Source organism: Nomascus leucogenys, chromosome 16 (assembly GCF_006542625.1).
Source record: "Nomascus leucogenys isolate Asia chromosome 16, Asia_NLE_v1, whole genome shotgun sequence".
Classification (NCBI taxonomy): Eukaryota; Metazoa; Chordata; class Mammalia; order Primates; family Hylobatidae; genus Nomascus; species Nomascus leucogenys.
The window spans coordinates 61708349-61731115 of NC_044396.1; the positions used below are offsets into that span (position 1 = coordinate 61708349).

At 41.5% G+C, this 22767-nt stretch overlaps 1 protein-coding gene across 12 annotated transcripts in view; it reads right to left on the reverse strand.

Annotated features, from left to right (window-relative positions):
• Window positions 1-996: 996 nt before the first annotated feature.
• SYBU (syntabulin) overlaps window positions 997-22767 on the reverse strand; it is a 116662-nt gene continuing 94891 nt past the window's right edge. For all 12 annotated transcript variants that reach the window (XM_004090796.3, XM_012508620.2, XM_012508637.2 and 9 more), the window contains 4 exons: window positions 12854-12956; window positions 6587-6790; window positions 4657-4806; window positions 997-2828 (listed from right to left, as the gene is read on the reverse strand). In XM_004090796.3, the coding sequence (XP_004090844.1) occupies window positions 1718-2828; window positions 4657-4806; window positions 6587-6790; window positions 12854-12956 (1568 nt within the window). In that variant the 3' untranslated portion in view covers window positions 997-1717. The remainder of the gene's footprint in view (window positions 2829-4656; window positions 4807-6586; window positions 6791-12853; window positions 12957-22767) is intronic.

Here is a 22767-nt window from a genome sequence, read left to right on the forward strand (position 1 = left end):
AAAATATTTTAAAAATAATTTGTGGGTACCCAGTAGGTGTCTATATAGGGCTCATGAGCTATTTTGGTACAGGCATGCAATGTGTGTGCAATAGTCACATCATGGAAGATGGGGTATCCATCCCCTCAAGCATCCTTTGTGTTAAAACAATCCAATTATATTATTTTAATTATTTTAATATATGCAATTAAACTATTATTGATTATAGGTTCCTTGTTGTGCTATCAAATTCTAAGTCTTATTCTTTCATTTGTTCTAGGTTCTTGACATACATCTGTGAACAAAGCAGAACACAGATCCCTGCCCTCATGGAACTAATATCTCAGTGGGAAAGATGGGTAATAACCAAGGCATTGTAAGTAAAAGGGTGGTATATTTAAAGGTGTTAAGTGCTATGGAAGAAGAGTTTCTGGATGAGAACTTAGGATATTATCCAGCCTCTTTATCCTCCCTTTGTGTGGCAAAGTAGAAAAGGCATTTGCTTTTGCAAACACTTGAAATCGTGGCTTCTGGAGATGAGCTCTGAGATCCTGAACATTTTTCCTCTTTGAGGCTTAGCTCCCTCATGTGTAAAATACTAATCTCGAAATTTTGGTGTAAGCACTAGATGAACATAGATCAAATACCTTCTCATCCCTTCCCAGCCACCCATCCTCATCCTATCATTCTGGGGAAGGAAGCTATATGGCACTACCATATTCTCCCTCTCCTGAACACTTAGCATGCTTAAATCAACCCAATGTTCCTGAAAACATTCAAGATATACTTACTGCATAAACGTGGACAAAATAGTGTATGGGCAATTTAAAAGTAAACAAAACTACTTTTATTCAGAAATGATGCTTTTTAAGTAAGTGTAGGAAATCTTCATCTTTCTTTAATAACTATTTTTCCCTCTTCCTAATTTAATTCAATTTTTACAGACCCCTATTGATAAAGATGTAAGATCTGCTATTCATTGTCTTTCTTATACATAGAAGTAAAATCACAGAAATAATTATTTTATAGGAGGATAAAACATTTATTTAAATGGAAACACTAATCTTTATTTTCATCATGCTGAAGTGTGTGGTTACAATTTCCAATAAAACACTATATATAATAAGCAAAATAAGTTAGTACATTGTAAACTTATGCACAGTTTCATCAATTAACAGTTTAAGAACAAACAAGCCATTTAAGACTTTGGAGCTACATTTAGTAAAAAATTGCAAACACTCAAATCTTATCAACCCCAAGTAAGACACTAAAGAGCTATTCAAGACTTCTTCAAACCAATTACACAAATACATGTTTATTTTTGGTTACAGTCCCCTGCTATGCACAAGACCATTGGAATGCTGGAACAATTACACATTTTAAAACGGCACAAAGCAAAGCAAGGAGATAACATGCCAGCCTTAGAGAAGCTGTCTTGAAAGTGCAAACTGCATTTTCTCTTCCTGAACCACTAGGATAAGAACGGGTACCTCAGACGACACGGCAGGGTCATGAGCATGCTTTCTATACCCCACTGGTGGGACATTTACTGGAACCAGGTCTCCATGCCTTTGAAGATACCTCCGGTTTTAAACAGTGAACAGGCTTCAACTAAATATAGTGCAAATCAAATATCAAGGAGCAAAACGACAGAATAGAGACCGTCACAGATTGACCTCCTGTTTCTCTACCTGGCACAACCCACATGGGACACATTGGCACACGGTAACAACAACTTCTATTTAGTTTTGATATGGAAGGCGGTGCGGCGGAGCGAATGCAGGGCAACCACGCAACAGCCCCTGAGCAAGGCCCCGATGTTATAGACAGGATCTGTTCCTCCTCTCTGAGTACTGAATGCCCACAGAACCGTGGGGACCACGGGGGCAGCCACAGCCAGGAGATCCACCAGGAAGCTGCTGCTCCAGTACTGCCTCACGACGCCCCCGCGAGCCAGTGGGATGACACCATCCAACCTCTCTTCCACGCAGGCTGCAAAATCTAGCTCTCTCATGAGGCGGTTTGCATGAACTTCTGCATCCACATTGGCGTACGGGGTCTCCACGGGAGACAAAAGGATGGCTGAGTTTGGATTTCTTGGAGTTAAATCAACCACTAAGGCAGAGAGGGACTCTGGGAAGCTCTCCATCGAGTCTGGTTCAGACTCATCAGGGGACGCCAAGCTCGAGGGACAGGGGTCCTGGAGCTTCTGCAGCACATTCTGAATGAGCTCCGAGATGGCTGGGCTGTAGGGCACCACGTCGGTCTGAACGGCTCGCTCCACCACCACACTGCCCTCCTCCTGACCCATGACCATGGGCAGCAGCTCCAGGACGTTAGCCCCAGGGGTGGAATGCACAAGCTCCAGGTCACCAGATTCTGTGGTGGTGGCTGTTACCATCTCATCAAACAAATCTGTGCCGTCGGCTATGCTATCTCCTACCAGTATCTCCCTGTCAGCCCCTTCCCCGGTGACCTGCTCTTCCAGAGATAACCCATCTGCCATTGTGTCAAGAGGGGGGTTGAGGGTTAAGCTCTTCTCTGGGGAATCACATGGAAAGTCTAGGCACAGTTCATCCCTCAGAGAGCCACTGTGTGCCATCTCCATGCTCTGAAGGAGAGACTCCAGCTTCTTGTTTTGGATGTTTATGTCCACAAAGTATTTCTGAATGCCTTTATCTTTATCAGCCAAGCTGCTCCGCATGGTTTCGATGACCTGTTTGAGCTGTTTAATCTCTTTCCTGGCTTCTTTGAGTGCCAACTGGGCCTCTACCCGGTGACACTCCTCTTCAATCCAGTCCTCTCGCATGCGGGCCAGCTGGGACTTAAGCTCCACGATTTCACTTTCCCTAGAGTGCCAAGACAAGCATGGTTAATTAAAAAAAAAAAACAAAAAAACTTTGAACTGGGCAACAGGCAGTTCTGGCACAGAGCCAAGAGCTCATACTCTTCCACTTGAAATACAGATGTGAAATCAGTTTTCAATTCAGGGAACTCAAGAGAACACAGAAAAACTTGAGAAAACACTCCAGCCTAAACATAAAGAAGCAGTACATTTTCTCTTTGGCAGAGATTAGCTATGAACTTTCTCTTTACTTGTAAATGGCTAAAGTAATAATAGTAATCAGAATCAGAATCAAAATAGCTACCACAATTTTTTTTGAGTACTCCTTATGGGTCAGATATTGCACTGTGTTATAAGTCTTATCTTCTAATCAATCCTTAATATTTGAAACTTTATTATTAGAACATCTTAGCATCTGTTAGCCTGTTTTTATCTCCATAGCCTACCCTTTCCAAATGTCTATAGTTTGTGGAAGGCCAGTTCACTTTTAATTACCTATCAAAGACAGAAGGTAGACTGATAAGTTTTAGCCTTGCTAAATTGTTCGTATGGTATTCCAATGATAAACATTTTCGAAATAATAAAATGCTACACGTGGCAGGAACTTTACCTGCTGACAAGCTGCTTATTCTATCTCCTCTCAGGTAGGATAATATTGAATTCATCCTACACTAAGGAGAATCTATCCTATTTTTTAGATCCTTCACAGGACAACTCTATTTCAAGGTCTTTGTATATAAATTCTTTCTTACATATAATTTTTTCATATTCAGTCCTTACATTCTCAGTGGATATGAAGATAGGGTACTCAGGATCCTCATATATATGAAGAGACATCAATATTGCTCATTTAAGTTTAGGTTAGAATATTTTCCCAAGTTTTGTTGCATTCCCATTCCTTCCTCCCTTAAGTGCTCCAGTCCTCCCATGGACTCTGCAAATCACAGACCAAACACTTCCAGACATAAGGTCTGACTCACCCCAGAGGAGAGTTTTGGTCTCAAGTCTATTTCAGACAGATGATGAACCAGATTAATTCGGAAGATGAAAAATGTCCCTTCCTCACAGTCTGCGCCCTTATCTGCCCACAGTTTTAGCAACCAAGGTCATTGAGTTTTCTCTATATCTTTCTGGCAGCAGAAGAGGAAGTTTGGGCTGATCAGGTAGCCCAGACTCTTAGAGAATGCACATGCCACCCTCACCCTGAGCTCACAGCTACCCTGGTCAGAGCTTTCCTGGTCTGTTCCAAAATGTTCCAGGGGAAAATCATCAAGCAGAAAAACTGGCCTGCTGCCCAGATGTCAAAAGTCTTCTCCCTCAGATAAGATCTCTTAAGCATGGGCTTTTTTTTTTTTCAACCTTAACGCTTGGCCAAGAACAATGAGCCCCTTCCTTCGCACAGAAATAGCATGCAGGAATCACAATGCACACAGATATCCATTCGTGCACGGATATAAACAGGGCTTAATTGGTCCACGGTTGTGACCCATTCTGCTGGAAGTATGGGATTGTTCCCGCACGTGTTTTTGCCATTTAAAAATAATCATGCACACACCCGATTATTTCACATCAAAGCTGTATACACGGCAAAGCAACAGCAAAAAACAACAACAACAACAAAACAAAGGATCCCCTCTAACCTACGGGCCTCCCTGAACTCCTGAAACAGCCATATCACACAGAGTTATGACTCTTTTCAGAGGCTGACTTTAAAAATTTGACAAAAATTGAATATAATCATTTTTTCTATCTTTCTATAGTTTGGGTTCATATTTCATTTTATGGAAAAAGAAGTTGTCCTACACCCCAGCGTGCAAGGAAGGCAGATTCACCTTTCATGGAGTCGGCGCTCAGATTCCTTCAGCTTGGTTTTGAGGTGTCTCACTGTCACCTCTTTCTGCTGCAGTGGAGTCAAATACTGCTCTGGGTTTGGGGGTCTGACACCATGATTTTCACCGCAAGACATGTACCTTCCAGAACGCCTGAAACAATCCAAGTAATGAAATGTTACTTTTTGCTGTTTCCTTTTCTATAAAAAGAAGAGTAACACAGAGTGTTATCAACTGAATGTTTGTGTCCCTCCAGAATTCATATGTTGAAATTCTTACCCCAATATGATGATATTAGGTGGTGAGGACTTTGGGAATTAGCCCATAAGGGTGAAGCCTTCATAAATGGGATTAATGCTCTTATAAAAGGAACCCCAGAGAGCTTTCTAGCTTTCTTTTTCCACCCTATGAGGATACACTAAGAGGTCAGCAGTCTGCAGCCCAGAAGACAGCCCTTCCCAGAACCAGACCTTGCTGGCACCCTGATCTCAGACCTAAACCTACAGTATGTAGCCCATGGTTCTCGAAAGATTTGGACCAACATCTAGAGTACTTTGTTATAGCCACCCACATTGACCCAGACACAGCTAACAGCTTGAGAAGGAATGGTAGCTGTGTGCTGGGGTCTTAAACCTCAATAATGGGTGACCTCACTTCAGAAGGTGAGCTGTAATAGAACTGCCAATCTTAGGACTGTTAATTACTTTGAAGATTGAAGGAGGTATTGGTGTATTTATGGAGAGAATAGGGACTGTGGAGGAGGAGAATTTTCTATGGCTTAGGAATGTTCTCATACAAAATAATGCACCATTGTCCAGGTGCCTGAACTGTCAGTTCAGAGTAACATGCAGCACAATGGGTGAGGGTCAGGGGATGGGCCTGGGCAGAAGAGAAGGAAGCCAGCCAGAGGACCTAACTTTCTGCACAGTGTGCCACTGCCTAAAGATCCTGATGGCTATTTGCTGAATGCAAGTTGTTCTAAAATCAATCCCTGCTGTGAGTATGCCAGTTTGGAGGAAACGGAAAGGTCCTTCTTCTGAAGGGAAGAAGTTTCTTCCTCTACTTAACTCTCCCCAGTGTGTTTTGTAAGACAGGCTCAATGTTTTACAAAACAGCCCTTGCTGGAATCTTGGCCCCTCTCAGGCCTGGCTGGGAGCTGGGAATCCCTGCTTTAAGAGAGCTGACTGACAAGAATAGGGATGCCCAGCAGGAAGAAGGCCGAAGGAGGAGGGCGGCCAGCTCCTTCCCTGACTCTGGACCCAGTCCCATCCACTGTGCTGCCAGCTCCCTGAGCACCTGCCTGCCTCCAAGATGACCTGTGTCCATGCCCACCATCCAGTCCTCCTGTCGTGGCCTCTTTGGAAATGCAGTTCCTTCTTTCTGCTCCACACTCCCTACAACCTCATATGAATTAACTTCTTGCTTGCTCTTCAGACCTCAATTCCATTTCACTTTCTCAGGGAGGCCTCCCCTGATCGCTCCAGACTGAGGTGGACACCCTCCCCACCTTTCACACACCCCTGTAGCAACAGGTGCCTACAGAATCATCTTAAGTTGTCTTCGTTTGTTTGTTTGTTTGAGATGGAGTCTTGCTCTGTTGCCCAGGCTGGAGTTCAGTGGCGCATCTCGGTTCACTGGAACCTCTGCCTCCCAGGTTCAAGCAATTCTCCTGCCTCAGCCTCCTGCTGCCTCTGTGGCATTTTCTCTCCCTATTCAGGAACTGCTTAGATTGCTGTGCCTTGTTAGAAATTGTGGCTTGCGCTCTTTCTGCAGCAGCCCTTGAGGAATAAGCCAAATGTGGGAAAGAAAAATGCAGTGTCTTGTAGAATCTGGCAAGGGATCAAGAGTTGTATAAATTTTTTTTTTCTTTTTTAAAGAAAAGCTTACCAAGTAGGACAAACTAAGATGCATGAATTAGGTGAGCAGGACTCACCTCATGATGGGGCTACAGTCGCTTCCTTTGTAGGAGCCTGAGTTGCTACTGCTTGGGGAAGAGGGTGCATAACTGGGATGGATATTGACAGGGCTCAGCTGATTCCTGCACAGCATGGACAGAAGGTCCTTTTCCCGCGGGGATGATGGGTTGCTGCCAGGCTTGTGTGACGAAGCTCCATTATTCCGCCCATGAGGACCTCGACTGGGAGAAAAGCATGAAAAATATTAAAATCCCTGGGGCTACAGATGCCCAAGGGATAATGTCTTACTCCTTAAATCTAAGGAAATCCAATTTATAGAGTTCAAAGGGGCAATACAATTATTCGTGTAGACTGTCCTTAGGAGCGGCCTTCTTCCCACCTGCCTGGTATTTTCTCTCCTTGTGTCATCAGCACAAGCAACCTCTCCCTCTGTTGTTCTTTCAAATAGTTTCTGACCATAAAGCTTGTTTTGGATTACACCCAATAGCCTGCTAAGAACATACACAATGTAGAATATTGATTTAGCTCAGGTTTATTTTGGAGGCTGTTTTCAAGATGTGGTTTTTGTTCTAGTCCACCTGTTTCAGTTTAGAAATATTTGCATTTGGTTCATGTCAGGGTAAGAAAATTAATGTGGTTCATTTGGAGGACGGAGGAAGGTGGTAGCCCATAAAGGAGGAGGAGAAAACAGGGCAGATAAACAGAGCACACATAAATGCATCATCAGTAATTTTGATTACTTAAAATTTTTTTTTTTCATCTTTTTCTAGCCCCAATGACTTAAGACAACCTTTGTCATTTAACTGCTGAAATACTGTAACAGCCGCATCTTGGTTCTCCTGCCTCTTGCCTTGCTCCCTCCAGTAGAAGGTTGGCTTGTGGCTGGAGTGGCCTTTCAAAACGGAATCTGATTCACCGTCCTCCTCAAAGCCTTGCAATGGTTCCCCACTGCCTCCAGAACAAAGGCCAGTCTCCTTAAGATGGCTCACAAGATCCAATCCCACTACTCCATCCAACCCCATCCTCCACCACTCCTCCCTCCTCCCTCTGTACTACAGCATTCCAAATCACTTACAGTTTCCTGAAGGATCCATGGTTGACCATCCTTAGGTTTTTGAACTCATAATCTCCTCTGCTTAGAATGTTCACCTGCTCCCTTCTCTAAGCCCCTGGATACCAGGATACTTCCTACTTTGAGACTGATGGGAACCTACTCTAAAGAGCCTTCTCTATATTCTTCCTTTCCTAGGCCAGTGTAGGTGCACTCCTTAATGCTCCCTAAAACTGTGCAAACTTCTACCATTGGACTTATCACATGGCGTCACAACTGCATACTTATTTGTCCTTCCTGCTAGGCTAGGGCAACCTTGAGGGCAGAAACAGCCTGTTCTTTCTATCCTCCTACTTTTGATACATGGTAAGTGTTCCCTAAAGGACTGCTGAATAAATAAACCAGGTGTGAGTCATTGGCACTGCCACTTAGTAGGAACTTAGGCAAGTGAGCCACTTAACATGGGGATCAAAACATGCACACACACACACCTTTCCTACCTTCCTCACAGAATTGATGTGAAAATCAAATCAAAGAATGCGTGTGAGTACATTCCACAAGCTATTAAGGGTAACTCAACTGTGGAGTATTATTAGAGAATAAACTTGTTCAAACTTCACCATTAATCCTGTTACAGAGATTTGACACCCACTAGTGTAAGGAAGCATCTTGAGAATGTTGAAATTACTTAAACAGGATAAAGTTCTATGTCAGGAATATTACTTGATGGCAAAAAAAAAAAAGAGAAAACAAGATAGCTTTCATATAGTAGTACTGCTTTCTGACAATCCTTTCTTTGCAATTTTCATTACAGCTGTATCCAACTGGCATCTTAATGAGAAGTGTGTGTAAATGTGAATGCGAGTGTGCGTGTGGGTATACTTGGCTTCAAAACCATGATTACTTATTTACAATCAAATATAATTTCAACTGGCTGTCAACCTGGCAAATCATACACAATAAAACGTAACCAAGTTCTAAAGTTAAAGTTATTTCCTTCTGAAATCATCCAAATGAATGCCGCTCTTCTCTTCGTGAGAAGAGGACACTTTATATGGAACAGATGGGCTGATGGCTTTGTGACAAAACCAACTTCAGCAGCCATGGTAGAAAGAACTTCATGAGTAGCTGAAAGGAACATGTACCCTGGTGTGCATTTTCTTTTCCATGCTTCACTTCTAAGTCTGGCATCAACCAGACTATTTCTTAATCTGATTATGAGAAATATGGAGGATTAGCTATTACACATTAGGCGGGAATGTAAAGAGCTGTCCCATATTTTGACCTGGGGAATTTTATTACGAGTTAACTTCCACTGAGGACTTTCGGTGACCCTAGCGCTGTTTCCGGTGCCTTCTGAATATTGATCAGGAAATAAATTATCAGACAGTTTGTAAGAGCTAACTTTTTAAAAAGAAGTAACATGCTTAAAAATATCAGTTCTCTTCATTTAGTAGTTCAAATGCTAACATATATCGATGCAAACTCATTATAGGTATTGATAGGAAACATTTTCAAAGGAGACACTGAGATTCCATGTTTGTCATGGCCATGAACCGTCAAACCCAATGCTGTCCTCTTCAGCCCATCCCAGATCCTTCGGTCTGGTGGACAAGAAAAACGCAGTCCACAAAGAGGAAAGAAAATTCTGCTGACCCTGAACCCTTCTACAAACCTGAATACGTAACTAGAAGGTCAGAGACAGAGGAGTGAAGATGAAACCTCATGAGTGACTCAGGTGAATTTTGATTCCCTGACCATGGCTCTGGACTTCAGGTAATATCATTATCACCATCATCATCATCATCATCATCATTATCATCATCATCATCACCATCATCACCATGATCTAGGGTTGAACTGTGTCACCCACTGCAAACTGATATGTTGAAGCCCTAACTCCCAGTACCATGGAATAACGGGGTTTTAAAAAAGTGATTAAGTTAAAATGAGGCAGTTAGGGTGGGTCCTAATCCAGTTTAACTAGTGTCCTTATACAAAGAAGGAATTTGAACAGACATAAACAGAAGGAAGATGATGTAGAGACACAGGGAGAAGATGGCCACTACAAGCCAAGGAGAGGAGCCTCAGAAGAAGCCAACCCTGCAGACATGTTGGTATCAGACTTCCCTTTTCCAGAACTGTGGGTAAATACATTTCTGTTGTTTAGGCCATCCAGTCTATGGTACTGGGTTATGCAGCCCTAGCAGACTAATATAATCACTACCACCATGATTACCATCATAACCACCACCACCAGCAGCAGCAGCAACAGCAACAGCAACAGTACCATGTCTCTTAGTAATACTTTCACCCCTACTGACAAAAACCACCTTTTACCAACACTTTCACTAAGTTCTGGGCATCATGTCAAGCACTCACACATATCATCTCATTTAACTCAGTGAGATAAGATGCTATTATTATCCCATATCCCAACACAGGAAACTGAAGCTTGGGGTCATACACCTGATAAATAATGGAGGCTAACCTCAATCCCAGGTCTGTCTGACTCCAAATCCCAAGGGTTTTCTTTTTCTGTCTAATTTTTATCTTCCAAACAGATTCATGTTTTAGTTTAAGAAAGATAATTCCTTAGAAATATCAGCAGAGTTGCCCTTCTATGAGACAAGATAATCTGTAAGCCTTTAAAGTTTTTGTTTTAAAAATAACTTGTCAAAAATATTGTCACCAACTCCACCTGTTTCTCACATTTCCCACTGATTGACCAATCTTCCTGTTAGCCTTCCTTCAGGGAGCTAATTCTCCACAGAGAAAATTCATTCACTACATGGGGAAGCAGCCAATTGAAAGGATCACAAGCTACTACAGAGTTTGGCAGAGATACCGGGCTACTCTAGAGGAGCTGCCCCCCCGCCCCGCCCCAATGCATGGCCCTCCAGGACACAAAATTTATGTGAAATTCCTGAGATAGTCCATGACCAAAATCTACTGATGGTACTCTGTGCCTGGGTGAGATTCTTTTATTTATTTATTTATTTATTTGAAACAGTCTTGTTCTGTTGCCCAGGACTGGAGTGCAGTGGTGCGATCTTGACTCACCGCAACCTCCACCTCTCAGGTTCAAGCAATTCTCCTGCCTCAACTTTCTGAGTAGCTGGGATAACAGGCACCCACCTACATGCCAGGCTAATTTTTTTTGTTGTTGTTTTTAGTACAGACAGGGTTTCACCATATTAGCCAGGCTGGTCTTGAACTCCTGAACTCAATTGATCCACCTGCCTTGGCCTCCTAAAAGTGCTGGGATTATAGGCGTGAGCCATTGCACCCAGCTGAGATTTTTAAAAACTGAGGCTAATAGGTAGAACACTGCCATTTTCAATTTTCCATCTATTAATTTTTGTTAAGCTTTTGAAGTCTATTATTGCTTGGCTATAACAGATACTAATATAAGCATTCATCTGATTTGCATATAATTATATTTGGCTATTTTATGTTTAATATATCAAATTTTGACCATGAATTCTAGACTAGAATATTTTCTCTTAGTCACTCTGTATTATTGACACAACCTTGGAATTTAACCACAAACACAAATTCCTTTGAAATATTTAAATTGGCTTCATCTACAGGCCTTCCTTTTTTATCTTTTTGCCTTTCTATATTGTTTGACACTTTGTTCCATGTGTATGTCATAATTTCTTGAATGGGTTATATAAATGGTTTATTCTCAGAGCAAGCCACATCTGATTTACACAGAATGTTTACATTCATGTCCTATAATCCCAGAGGCACTTTATTGCCAAAATGGTGGTGGTGGGTGGGGACCAGGGATAGAACAATTGTGCTTTATTACTGTAGACTTCACTGTTTTGTTACAGGTTTGTCTGGCTTCAGCTGTATTTTTAATGATAAAACTGTGCCCTGGGGGTCTCAGGTCACCTTATAAACATCTGCTAAATCTTCAGCTCACCCAAGAGAAATAGAAAATATTTGCTTGCTGAGTCCTGGAAAGGCAAGCTTTTGGAAACTAAATAGATTTTCTCCAGGAAGAGACCTTAAAAAGTCACACAGTCCAACTGTCTTTTGGACACCGTGGCCCAGGAGAATCAAGTGACATGACAAAGTCAGAAGCCAGGTCCCCTCACGTTCTGTGGCTCCCTCCATAGCTTTCTTTAAGTCTCTGCTCAGAGCTCAGTTCATCACTGAGGTATCCTAGGACCCACCAAGCTAAAATATACCACAAACCACATTACTTCCTATCTCCTTCCCCTGAGTGTTTTTAAAAATAATTATATTATTTTTCAATTTATTGTTCTTCTTGTCCTACTACAGTGAATATAATTTTGTGGAGTTTTGTTTCCTCATAGTAGATGCTCAATAAATACTTGTTAAATGAATAAAGCCACTGGTGGCAATCACAGAATCCTGGGGCTTACAGTCCCTCCCACTGAATGTGAATAGTGGCTCCCATGTCTCATAGTCCTCTCCACCAATTCAGATAACATCAATGGAGAGCATTGTTTGATGCTTGCTATGCTCCATGCTCTGACTCAGCATTTTACTTTTATTAACTTGTTTAATCCTAACAATAAACCCTCTGAGGTGGGTAGGTCTATTTCACAGATAAGGTAAACGAGGCATGGAGCGGTTAAACAACTTGCTCAGAGCCACACAGCCTGGAGTTGGTGGTGCTGGCATTTAAGCCAAGGCAGCCCGGCTTCAGAGCCCACACACCCAGCTAGTGTGCTCTATGGGGTGGCCACCATGCCTATGAACTCTACTACACTTTCTTCACTCCTTCCCCAGGTAAATGCTGCGAGTGGTCAGGGAGTAGCTGCTTCCTTCACAGAGGTTAAAAATGGAAGTCCAGCTAGAAGAATAAAAGGGTGAAGTCAGAGGCTTCACAGCTAAGAGACTCATAGATTCACGGAGGGGAGGTAGGAGGGAAGTGGGAGACCACTAGCTTCCTATGCAGATGAGTACACAGGTGAGTGAGGGAAAGAGAGAAGGGACAGAAGGAGGAGTGGGCATAGAGTCAAGGGCTGGATGGGAGACAGCCATGGATGGACAAACACAGGTGAGCCATGTGACCACAGTTGGCAAGGCAGGAAAAACTACCAATTTAAAATCACTGTAAAAAAAACAAAACAAAAAGCCTCACTGAATAATAAAATATGAACGGACAGTAATCTGGGTGGTTCTACGGATGCACAGCAGGTGAGTCACCTGTGTAAAGCGTCTTAATTACAGAGCAGGAGATGGTGCCTACTTGCGTGAAGAAGAAGACCGCTTGCTTCCCGCAGTCGACATATGGACCTCAGGAGCGGAAATGCTGCCTGTGCTGCTCGAGGAGCTAAAATCAGCTTCACTACCTGAAAAACAACAGGGGAGAAAGAAGCGTGAGGGAAAGGAAACCGGAGAACACACTGGCAAGTTCCCTGCCTTCCAGGTCCCTGCTCCCTGCTTTTGCAAACTATTGGCAAGTGCCAAGATTCCAGAGCTTCCAGGCTCACAGCATTTTCCTCAAAGCAGTCAAGAGAAGGCCCAGCAAAAGGACATCATTTCATAAACACAGCTAAGATGCACAGTAATGCTGGTTTCGTAAAGAGGCCAGTCTTCCTGCAGACACTGTCAACAGTGACCAAGTGCGTCAAGAAATGCACTGTTCTCCCGTATGTGAGGCTCTCACTCTACAATAACGGGCTTACCCTACTTCAAGCAAAAGAAAAATAAAATACTTATCAGTCCAAGAGTAGTTTTTCCAAGAGAGTTTATCTTTGGGCTTCTGTAGTCAGCTACTCACACTTCAATTTGGCACTTTAGGTTTGGAGACAGTTAACCAGTGAGAGGCAGTCAGGAAAGGGCAAAGCCTGGGCTCCCAGACTGCTGCACCGGCACTATCTGAGGGCTGACTTTCTCTGACTGCAGTTTTGTTTTTTCTTTAAAGAATAGATCCTTAACAGAAAAGCAGAAATTTAACAGTGATAGAAACTGAAATTTGGAATTTTAGCTTCAGGGTGGGATTACAGGTAGGGATGTTCATTAGTTTGCAAAGATCACATGATACTTTGAGTACAGACTACAGGTGGGTGTGTAATTATAAACATGCTGTGCAGTAAAATAATTTATATAAATTCATTCTAACAGAAATATGTAGTTCTGAAAGAGTAATAATGGAAACATTCCCACACAGTGCCTGGGGAAGTGAGGGGAGGTGGAAGAGGCAAGCTAGAACAAGGAGAAGAAGAAAAAGAATTTTTTAAAAACGTGAAGTACCATGTGCTTTTGAAAAACAACTCTAGGTATACAGTTTAATTTGACCTTGTTGCTCAACCCCTACAACACAATTTGTGCCATTTCTGGTCTAGAACTCAGAGCCAGCTCACATTTCTGAGCTGAAGAAAATATGAATAGCCTAAATCCTTGATTTTCTAACAAGCAGTGAACAATAATTATCATAATAATGACTATTTATTGAGTGTTTACTAGGTCCCAGGCCCTGTTCACGATGCTAATCTTGACATCTTTGTAAAATAGACATTAATCTCACTATTTTACTACTGAGAAAACTGAAGCTGTTTGCCTGAAGCTTGTAGGTGATAAATCCCGTCCAGGACCAAATCTTCATGCTACTTCTCCCATACTATGCTTTGTCCTCAGAAAGGCAGCAGGAAGAAGCAGGGGAAAAGGAGAAGTTCTTAAAGAAACTATACATTACCATCTCCCTAACAGGCCAACAAGAACCATAGGTACAAGATGTGGCCAGACTCTGGCCTACTAGGGAACAGATTTCTCTTTCTGATGGCCTCTATTAGTTTTGCTAGAGAGGAAGGTAGGTAATCACAAGGCAGAGAGAAAAAAAATCCTTTCCCTGGTTTCCAGGAGCTCTCAGGAACGCCACCCTCTAGGAAGTCCAGGTCTCTAGGAAAGAGACCAAGAATGACCCATTAGCCAAATGACAGCAGTGACTCCTGGCTCCCAGTAGAATTCTGGGAAGATTAGCATGGCAGTTTATCAGAACTGAGACCAGCTATTCCTTCTGGATTGCAGAGACTTTGTGTAATGATGTAATGAGCTCCTAGAAGCTCCCCAAACTTCATCAGTTGACTCTAAGGAATGCACTGGTTAAACTGTAGTAGTTTACAGTCTGAAGGATTCATGATTGGTAATGCAGTCCAGCAACATGAGATTCCTGATTGAGCCTAACTCAATCAGCTTTGTTTGCTAGTAAATTATCAGGTTGGTTATTAAATGATAAAGGTAGGCAATTTCCAAAAATAGATCCTGCAGTTACAGCCATCAGGCTTAAGATATTATTTTTTAATGTGAAATTATTACTCTGAAAAACACTCAGCTTTCATTCCTTTCACAAAAGTCCATCGATTATAATTGAACTGTTTGCCTAAAAGCAGAAATTCTAGAACAGGAACAGATAATTGCGGAAAATCCATTGTTACCCCATGGTGCTTCTGATGTGTGGTAATTATGTTCTCTTAACTAAAAGGACAACTTTGTTCTATATTTTATTGCTACTGGAACTCAATGTATTGACTTTTATGTATTTGCAGGGCCTAAGGTCACTTCGTTTCAGCACTTTTCTCTCTTACCTTCTGTACATCTGAAAGAGCTTTGAAGGCACATTCGGGTCCCTGCAGCTGTATTCAGGTCTATTTGAATAGTATGATAGTGAAAAATGTATATACTACTTCACAACTATTTCAGTTCATGAATTTATAAAACGTAACCTGGTTAATGCAGTGTAAAAATCAGTGAACTCTTTTTAAGGGATACACAGGAAAGCTAAATGTAATACATCATCTGATATACTTTCCTCACGTACTAAGCAAAATAACTAAGAGAAAAGCTGGAGACCTAATCACATCCCCCGCCCCCACCGCCATTTATCTAGTAGTTGGCAACAAAGATACAAGGAAAGAGAGGCATTCTTTATTCATTTCCTTTAAACAATGTATGCAACTAGGGTATTGTTTTCAGTGCTCTTTTGGGTTATTAAAATCACGCACAGAGTACCTAACCTAAAAACGTAGAACCTCAGCTGGGCATGGTGACTCATGCTTGTAATCCCAGCACTTTGGGAGGCCAAGGTGGGTGGATCACCTGAGGTCAGGAGTTCGAAACCAGCCTGGCTACCATGGCGAAACCCTGTCTCTACTAAAAATACAAAAATTAGCTGGGTGTGGTGGTGAGCGCCTGTAATCCTAGCTACTTGGGAAGCTGAGGCAGGAGAATTGCTTGAACCAGGGAGTCAGGGGTTGCAGTGAGCCAAGATCATGCCACTGCACTCCAGCCTGGGTGAAGAGCAAGACTCCGTCTCAAAAAACAAAACAAAACAAAACAAAAACAAAAAACAAAACAAAAAGAGAAAACATAGGACCTCAGCTAGACAGCCTGGATTCAAAGCCTGCCCCTAACCCATATTAGGTGGAAAGTTTTAGCCAAGTTACTTCATTTCTCTGTGTCCCAGTTTCCTAATTGGTTAAATAAAGATGATACTCATAGCACCTGCTTCATGGGTTTCTTGTAAAGAATGAATTTCATCCTCATCAACAGTCTTTGTTCCTCATCAATATTGTTTTCGATCAGCTGCCAGGTTAGTGGAGTGTTATCCCAGGACTGAACAGACAGGATGAATTTGATGACCTTTAAGATAATGCTCTGATGCCAAACACTTGGTGACTAAGCATCCTGCTGCAGAAGGCATTTTCCAACTCTCAAGGAGCTATGCCCAGTGACCTCCAGAAGTTCTGGCAGTTTTTTGTTTTCATAGCACTGCTGAACTCTTTTGAGAGATATTCCTTTTATTTATAACGTTAGGATAATAAGCGTTCTGTGCATGTATGCTAACGCCAGGGAATTAGAAAAGGAAGGAAAAATGAAAACAAAAAGAATACGTGCCCAAACTGATAACTAACTAGACTTATTTTTAAAGCACTGCCTGTAATCTGGTCTCTTAGGACATTATTAATTTTGCCTGTTTTCAAGATATGGAGCAGTCCTCATACATCAGAACATCACAGTGTAGAGCAATCCTGAGATCTACTAAGCAGTATTAAGCCATTCTAAAACACTGATTTAAGTAACCCCAAGCCCTCTCTTATCCTTTATCACTGCAAAGCTATCAAATTAATTCAGGTTGGACCACCTCAAATAGAGGCAGTAAATTAAAAAAAAAAAACCCAACTAGTTCCCACCCCTTCTCTCCCATCCGCCTTCTCCACCCATCCCCCCAAAATACACAGATTTTTAAATTTACAGGTCTCCAGGGAGGAGAGAGGAACCATTTTCACTGAAGCTAAGCACAGCTATTAAGGAGCAGCAGAAGCAATGGACACATGCAATTATAGAAAACACTATTAAAAGAAGCTGCTCTAAAGTATATTCAGTAGAACTGACTCTTAGCTGCTAAGGCTTGGGGGGCCCAGCCAAGGTATCCAAGAAACACTTCACAGCCTAAACAGGGTTTTTGTTTCAGTTTTTGCAAATTACTTTCCTGAACCCCATATAGGTATTTATCTCAGAAAGGGAATATTTGGTTAAATGATCAATACATTGATAAGATACATATACAGGTTTTTTTTGCATTTGAGAATAAAAGTATTCCTGAAAAATTGTAAATGTAATTTCCATTTATATCATAGTTTCAGAAAATAGTTTTCTTCATTCTGATTGATGCTCAATTGACAGAGCTGCCATATACTTAAAATAACACACACACACACACACATAAACAGCTAAACACAAAAGAAGAGAAGTTCGAACTTAAAAGTATTTAGAAGTGAATAATTTGTATTGATAAATCCAACTATATCAAATGAAACTGCTTATGGGAAAATAGCAAGGTCAAAGACAAATAGATACACTGAAAAAATATTTCCAACACATGAAAAAAGGTTAATCTCCTTAATTTACCAAAAGCTCATAAAATTAGTAAAAAAAAAACTAACAGAAAAATGGGCCAAAGACATATGAGGCGGATGACAGAAAAAGAAAAACAAATGGCTGATACACATGAAAAGCCAAATAATCTATCAATGCCACTAAAAATATAAATGAAGGTAAGGAGACTTTTTTCATCTATCTGATAGGCAAAAGAGTCTGATAATACCAGCTCTGTTAAGGGTTTGTGAAAACAGTTAGTAAGAGTGTGAATTATGCTACATGCATAAAAAAGAAAACTGTACTGCTAGGAATTTATTCTGCACATAAGGATCCAAAAAGACGACCTAGTCGTCCATCAATAGTGACTGGTTAAATCAGGTGGTATAGCAGCAGCCTAAGAGAATACTCTGCCATCAGGAAAAGGAGTGATGTGATCCTGGGTGTGTCGAAGTGAAAAGATATCAAACACCTGTTATTAGATGAGAAAAATAAGATGCAGAAAAGTGGGTATTGCAAGTCTGCCTTTTTTGTAAATAAATCTTTAGATAATATGTAACCTGTCATATGCACAGAACATTTTTCTTGAGGGATAAAATGATCTGTTAATAGCAGTGTCTCTTGGGAGCAGGAAAGTGTGGATATAAAGAGACTTATTTTCATTTTATTATCTTTCTGAGCCATTTGGCTTCTCTAACCATGTGCACATTATTCGTATATAAAATATACATAGGAGTGCACTGACGTATGAACAATCCATTTTTCCTTTTAAAAAATGTAAATTTTTTAAGGAAAACCTTTTTATAATAAGAGTAGTCACACCATATTATGTAGTATTAAAAGAGTTCTGGGGTTGAGACACCTGGGTTTGAATCTTGGCTCCTCTACTTGCTCTCTGTGGTGCCTTGAGGAACGAATTTACCCTCTCTGTGCCTTAGTATCCTCATCTATAAAATAGGGATGAGGTTATTAATATTAAGTATTACTAAAAGATTATGGAAATTCAGGTGAAACATGCAAAGAAATTAGAACAATGCCTGGCATACAGCAAGCCCTTAATAGTACCATTTTAGCTGAAACTACTGGTACAGTGGCCCAAAGGCCAGAAGATGGCTTCTCAAAAAAGGTCTTGATTACATCTATCCCTTAAAAAGACCTATAATACGAAATGCTTTTTTCTACTCATACATTTTTATAATTACTCTTTACAAAAGGTGGTTTTCCTTTTGCCATTGTTCAGCAAAGAGCATGTTTCTGTTTTTTAATTCTCTTTCTGTGTGTGTGTACAATAGGGCATGTGTGTGTGTACAATAGGATGTTTCCAAAGATCTTGATTCTAAAAGAGACTCCCCATGGATGCCTCCAAAAAGTTCTAGAGTCTCTCCTGGTTTAGAACTCTGCCTTCAGAAAGTCCCAGGGGAAATACGAGTAGGTTTACTCCAGCTCTCATCTTTGCAGGGCCCAGTCTCCTGAGCTAGGTAGCTTGGAAGGTCTGAGAAAGGGAGGAGGCCTTAAGGAGGCCAAGAGGGTCAGAGGCAATGCCACCCAGTTCACTCCTGTACCTTGGGCTGGCTCAGCTACCTGTCTAAGCAGAAATACAGGCAACCCATCTGCTGAACAAGAAGAGTGAATCAGAGAAATGATAAGCAAAGAGGGTGTAAAGAAACTTCAATAAACAAGGAGAAATGAAAGTTTCTGACCAGAAGTAGCTATAAAGCCCAGCTCCACCTGTCACTAGTTATGTATCTTGACCAAGTTTTTTTAACTCATCTAAGCCTTACTTACATGTATGTGTATATGTATACACATACATTTTAAAAGGTTAATTTATTATTTATTTAGCAAAAAGTTATTGAGCACCTGCCATGTGTCAGATCCTGTTTTAAGTGCAAAGACAATGATTCCCATCCCATTAGGTTGCTGTGAAAATGAACTGAGTTAATGCATAGAAAGTGCTTGACACACTCATAAATACGAATCTTAAAATTATTATTAATAATGCAGTAGTCCCTAAACCTAACTGTGCATGAAGATTATCTGGGAAGTTTAATAATAGTGCAGATTTCTGGGAAACTCTCACAAAAATTCCAGCTCCAAAGGTAAAACAGTGCCTGGACTTTCTCTCCAAGTCCTATCAAATTTCAAGAGCTTTCTTCAGTGTGATGCGAACAGTGAGTGAGCAGAAATGAAGACAGACAGGCCGGCAAAAGGAAGAGGAAGAAATTCACAGGCAAAGTGCACAGGAGAGAAGAATTTGATTTACAGAATGATCTGCACCCTCACAGCCCTCCAGGAACACTTTTCCTGGAGTGAATACATTATCAGAGGACTGGAGGGAAAAACGGAATGTACATAAGGCACAGGTTGTTTGAAACTGGGCCAGTTCCAGCCAAACTCATGCACACAAATGTTGGTTTGCAAAGCTAGTAGGATACTTAACAGTTGGTTCATGGTTCAAAGTCCTCATAATCCTGTTGTAAAAGAGAAGGGGCCAACCAGTGTGCTGTTGAGCATGTCAAATGCCATTCAGCAGAGAAAAAACATTTCACAATCCAGCATACGCTGCGTTGGGGTTATTCCATCAGTGCCAACCTGGATTTTCCGTGGCAGACACTCTTCACAGCATCAAAGGAACCACACACAGGCATTCATCATCTCCCACACTGACTCAGCTCAGGAACTACTCCAGTGGCAGGCATGTCCAACGGGCAACCCTTCCCCCACTGCCTTTCACCCAACAGGTCTGGGAAAGGTTACATCCACTGTGGTCATAAACTTCATCCTAGCTCATTATCTTGGGGACCCAGTAATAACAGAGCAAATCCTCCCTGAGTATTTTACAGACTTGTACGTGTTACTTATCTTTGATTTCTTGTCAAATTTACTGAAGTGAACTGAATTTCTGCCCCTTTAAAAGAACTAGCTGGAAAGCCTGCTGCTTCTATTTAAGGAGAAGCATGTATCCAGTGTTTAGCAAAATGAGATGCCTGCCCTCCTGTCTGGCAGGAAAACCTAAATCAGGAAGAGCAGCACTAATGGTGGTGCTGGGTGCAGAGCAGGGGTGCCATTGCAGGAGGTGTTCATAGGGGAGGAAGGAGGTGATGAAGGACTGGGAGAGAAAAATGGGGAGTGAGACACCAGGAAAGACAGAAGGTCATGACAGGGCTAGGATTTAAGTCTATGACTCAGTCCAGAATATAAGGGAGAAGGAAAAGATGAGAATGTTTTGGAGTCACCTCATTCTCCACTCTTCTTCATTTCAGTGAGGTGGTGCTGTCTGCTTGCAATTCTAGACCACAAATGGAATAAAACACCCACTTACTGGGAAACAGATGACATAATTCACAACTCGTTGCCAAGACATCCAATGGGGCCCTAAAATAATGTTTGTTTTTTATTTAAACCTCACTTCTGTACTTAAACATGGCTTTTCCTAATTGACTCTAAGTCCTAACAACCTTGACCATTCAACCCCCATCTTCGTCCCCACTGTGTGACAACCTCCAGGGTACACCATCTTCTCGACCCACAGGTTCCTTCCTTCCCTTGGCAGTGGCACTCAGAGTGTCAGGAAGGTTGCATCTGTCTCACACGTGGCTCACTCCCTGGATTTTCTCAGTAGCACTGACCTCCACCTCCACCCCATTTAAACAGAGCAGAGTTCCGACGCTGGACTCGGCCATGCTCCCCTTCCAATATCTTGATGTGCTTTCACCCTCCTCTCTCTTTCTCACTTGTATTTTCAGTCTCTATGAAGTTATTTCTCTTTGCCTTTTTAAAAATAATACGGTTTAGTAGTTTCAGTTACTAGCTGTGTGACCTTGGGAAAGACAAGCTCTCTGAGCTTCACTTTTTTCTATGAAAGGAGAATAATGATAGTATCCATTTTACAGAGTTGTTTTAAGGATGATGTAAGACAATATATGTAAAACATGTAAAAATAGTGCTGGCACTCAGTAAGCACTTTAAAATTTCACTATTATTTTTATTTTTCTTCTTCTTCTTATGATTGCCCTCTTTGAACGATATCTAGGTCCCAACACATGTGAGGCCAAAATCTGGAAGAACTTAGAACAGGGACAAGGAATGAGGCGAGGCTGTTGTGTACTGTGAGTGGCAAGAAAGGATTCAAAACAAGCATGAAAATAAAAAAAAAATAAAAGATGGTCCTGGCAGAGGACAGTAAAAATTCTTCTTTTAGATTATAAATCAATGAGTAAATCCTCCGCTGTATTGACTGAATATCCCAATTTCACAGGAAGGCCTGCAGCACACTAAACAACAGGGAGCTAATAACCCAGCCCTTCTTATAGGGTCTGTGGCTCACAAATAACACATGGTGAGAGCTGTTATCTCCACATCAGTTCATATTTGTGTGTTCCCCAGCACTTTGCTAGCACACGTGGGCTGAGACCATAGTCCTGCCTTCAGAGAGAGGCAAATGTCTTAGGAGGGACTCAAGTTAGGTGCTAAGAGAGGTTAACAATGGGAAAGACTGTTTCCTGCTGGAAGCATGACGACTTCATGGAGGAGGCACACTGAACTAGCCAGGTTTTGAAGCCATTTACAACAATTCAGGACTGTAGCATGCAGAGCTGTGGAGACAGCACGGTGTGAAGGGAACAGCATACAGAGATGGTAATGCTGAAAGAATTAGAAGCAACAGCAGGGAATGGGGCAATAAAGGGAACTTGGAGGCAGGCGAATTTAAAACCTTCCTTAGACACAGGTCCCAGTGGTTGCCACTGGTCAAGTTAAGAGTTGCTCATATTTGACACACAGGTCTTTTTTATTTTCTAAAATTCCCACTTTCACTTCTCTAATAAAATATGCAAACATATTACCTTACTCAGAGAAGTGAAAATGAAAGAAAAGGAAGCACAAATTTTTCCTATTCTAGGGATCCTACAGCCACAATTCTGTCTGAAGTGATTCCACTGACAACCCTTAATGGTCTACTGATCCGTGCCCTTCATGATCTCCATTTAGAGCTGAACCTGCTGACATTTGTGAGGTGAGGAAGTGGCAGGTCAGAAAGTGCCATACGAAACTAAGCATGGAACTATTTTTCTATACGTGAGTGACATTTCATTATTTTCTCTGTGACCTAGAAAGCTGTTCTCTCAATGTAGTTTTTAAAACAGTCTCAGATACAAAGAACTGGATTAATCATAATTCTTGGTTTTTGACATTCTCTCATCATTGGCCCATGCAAGGCTATCTTCAATTTATTTATTTACTGACTGCTCTGTTTAGGTATTTATGTTTTGTTTATGTTTAATATAA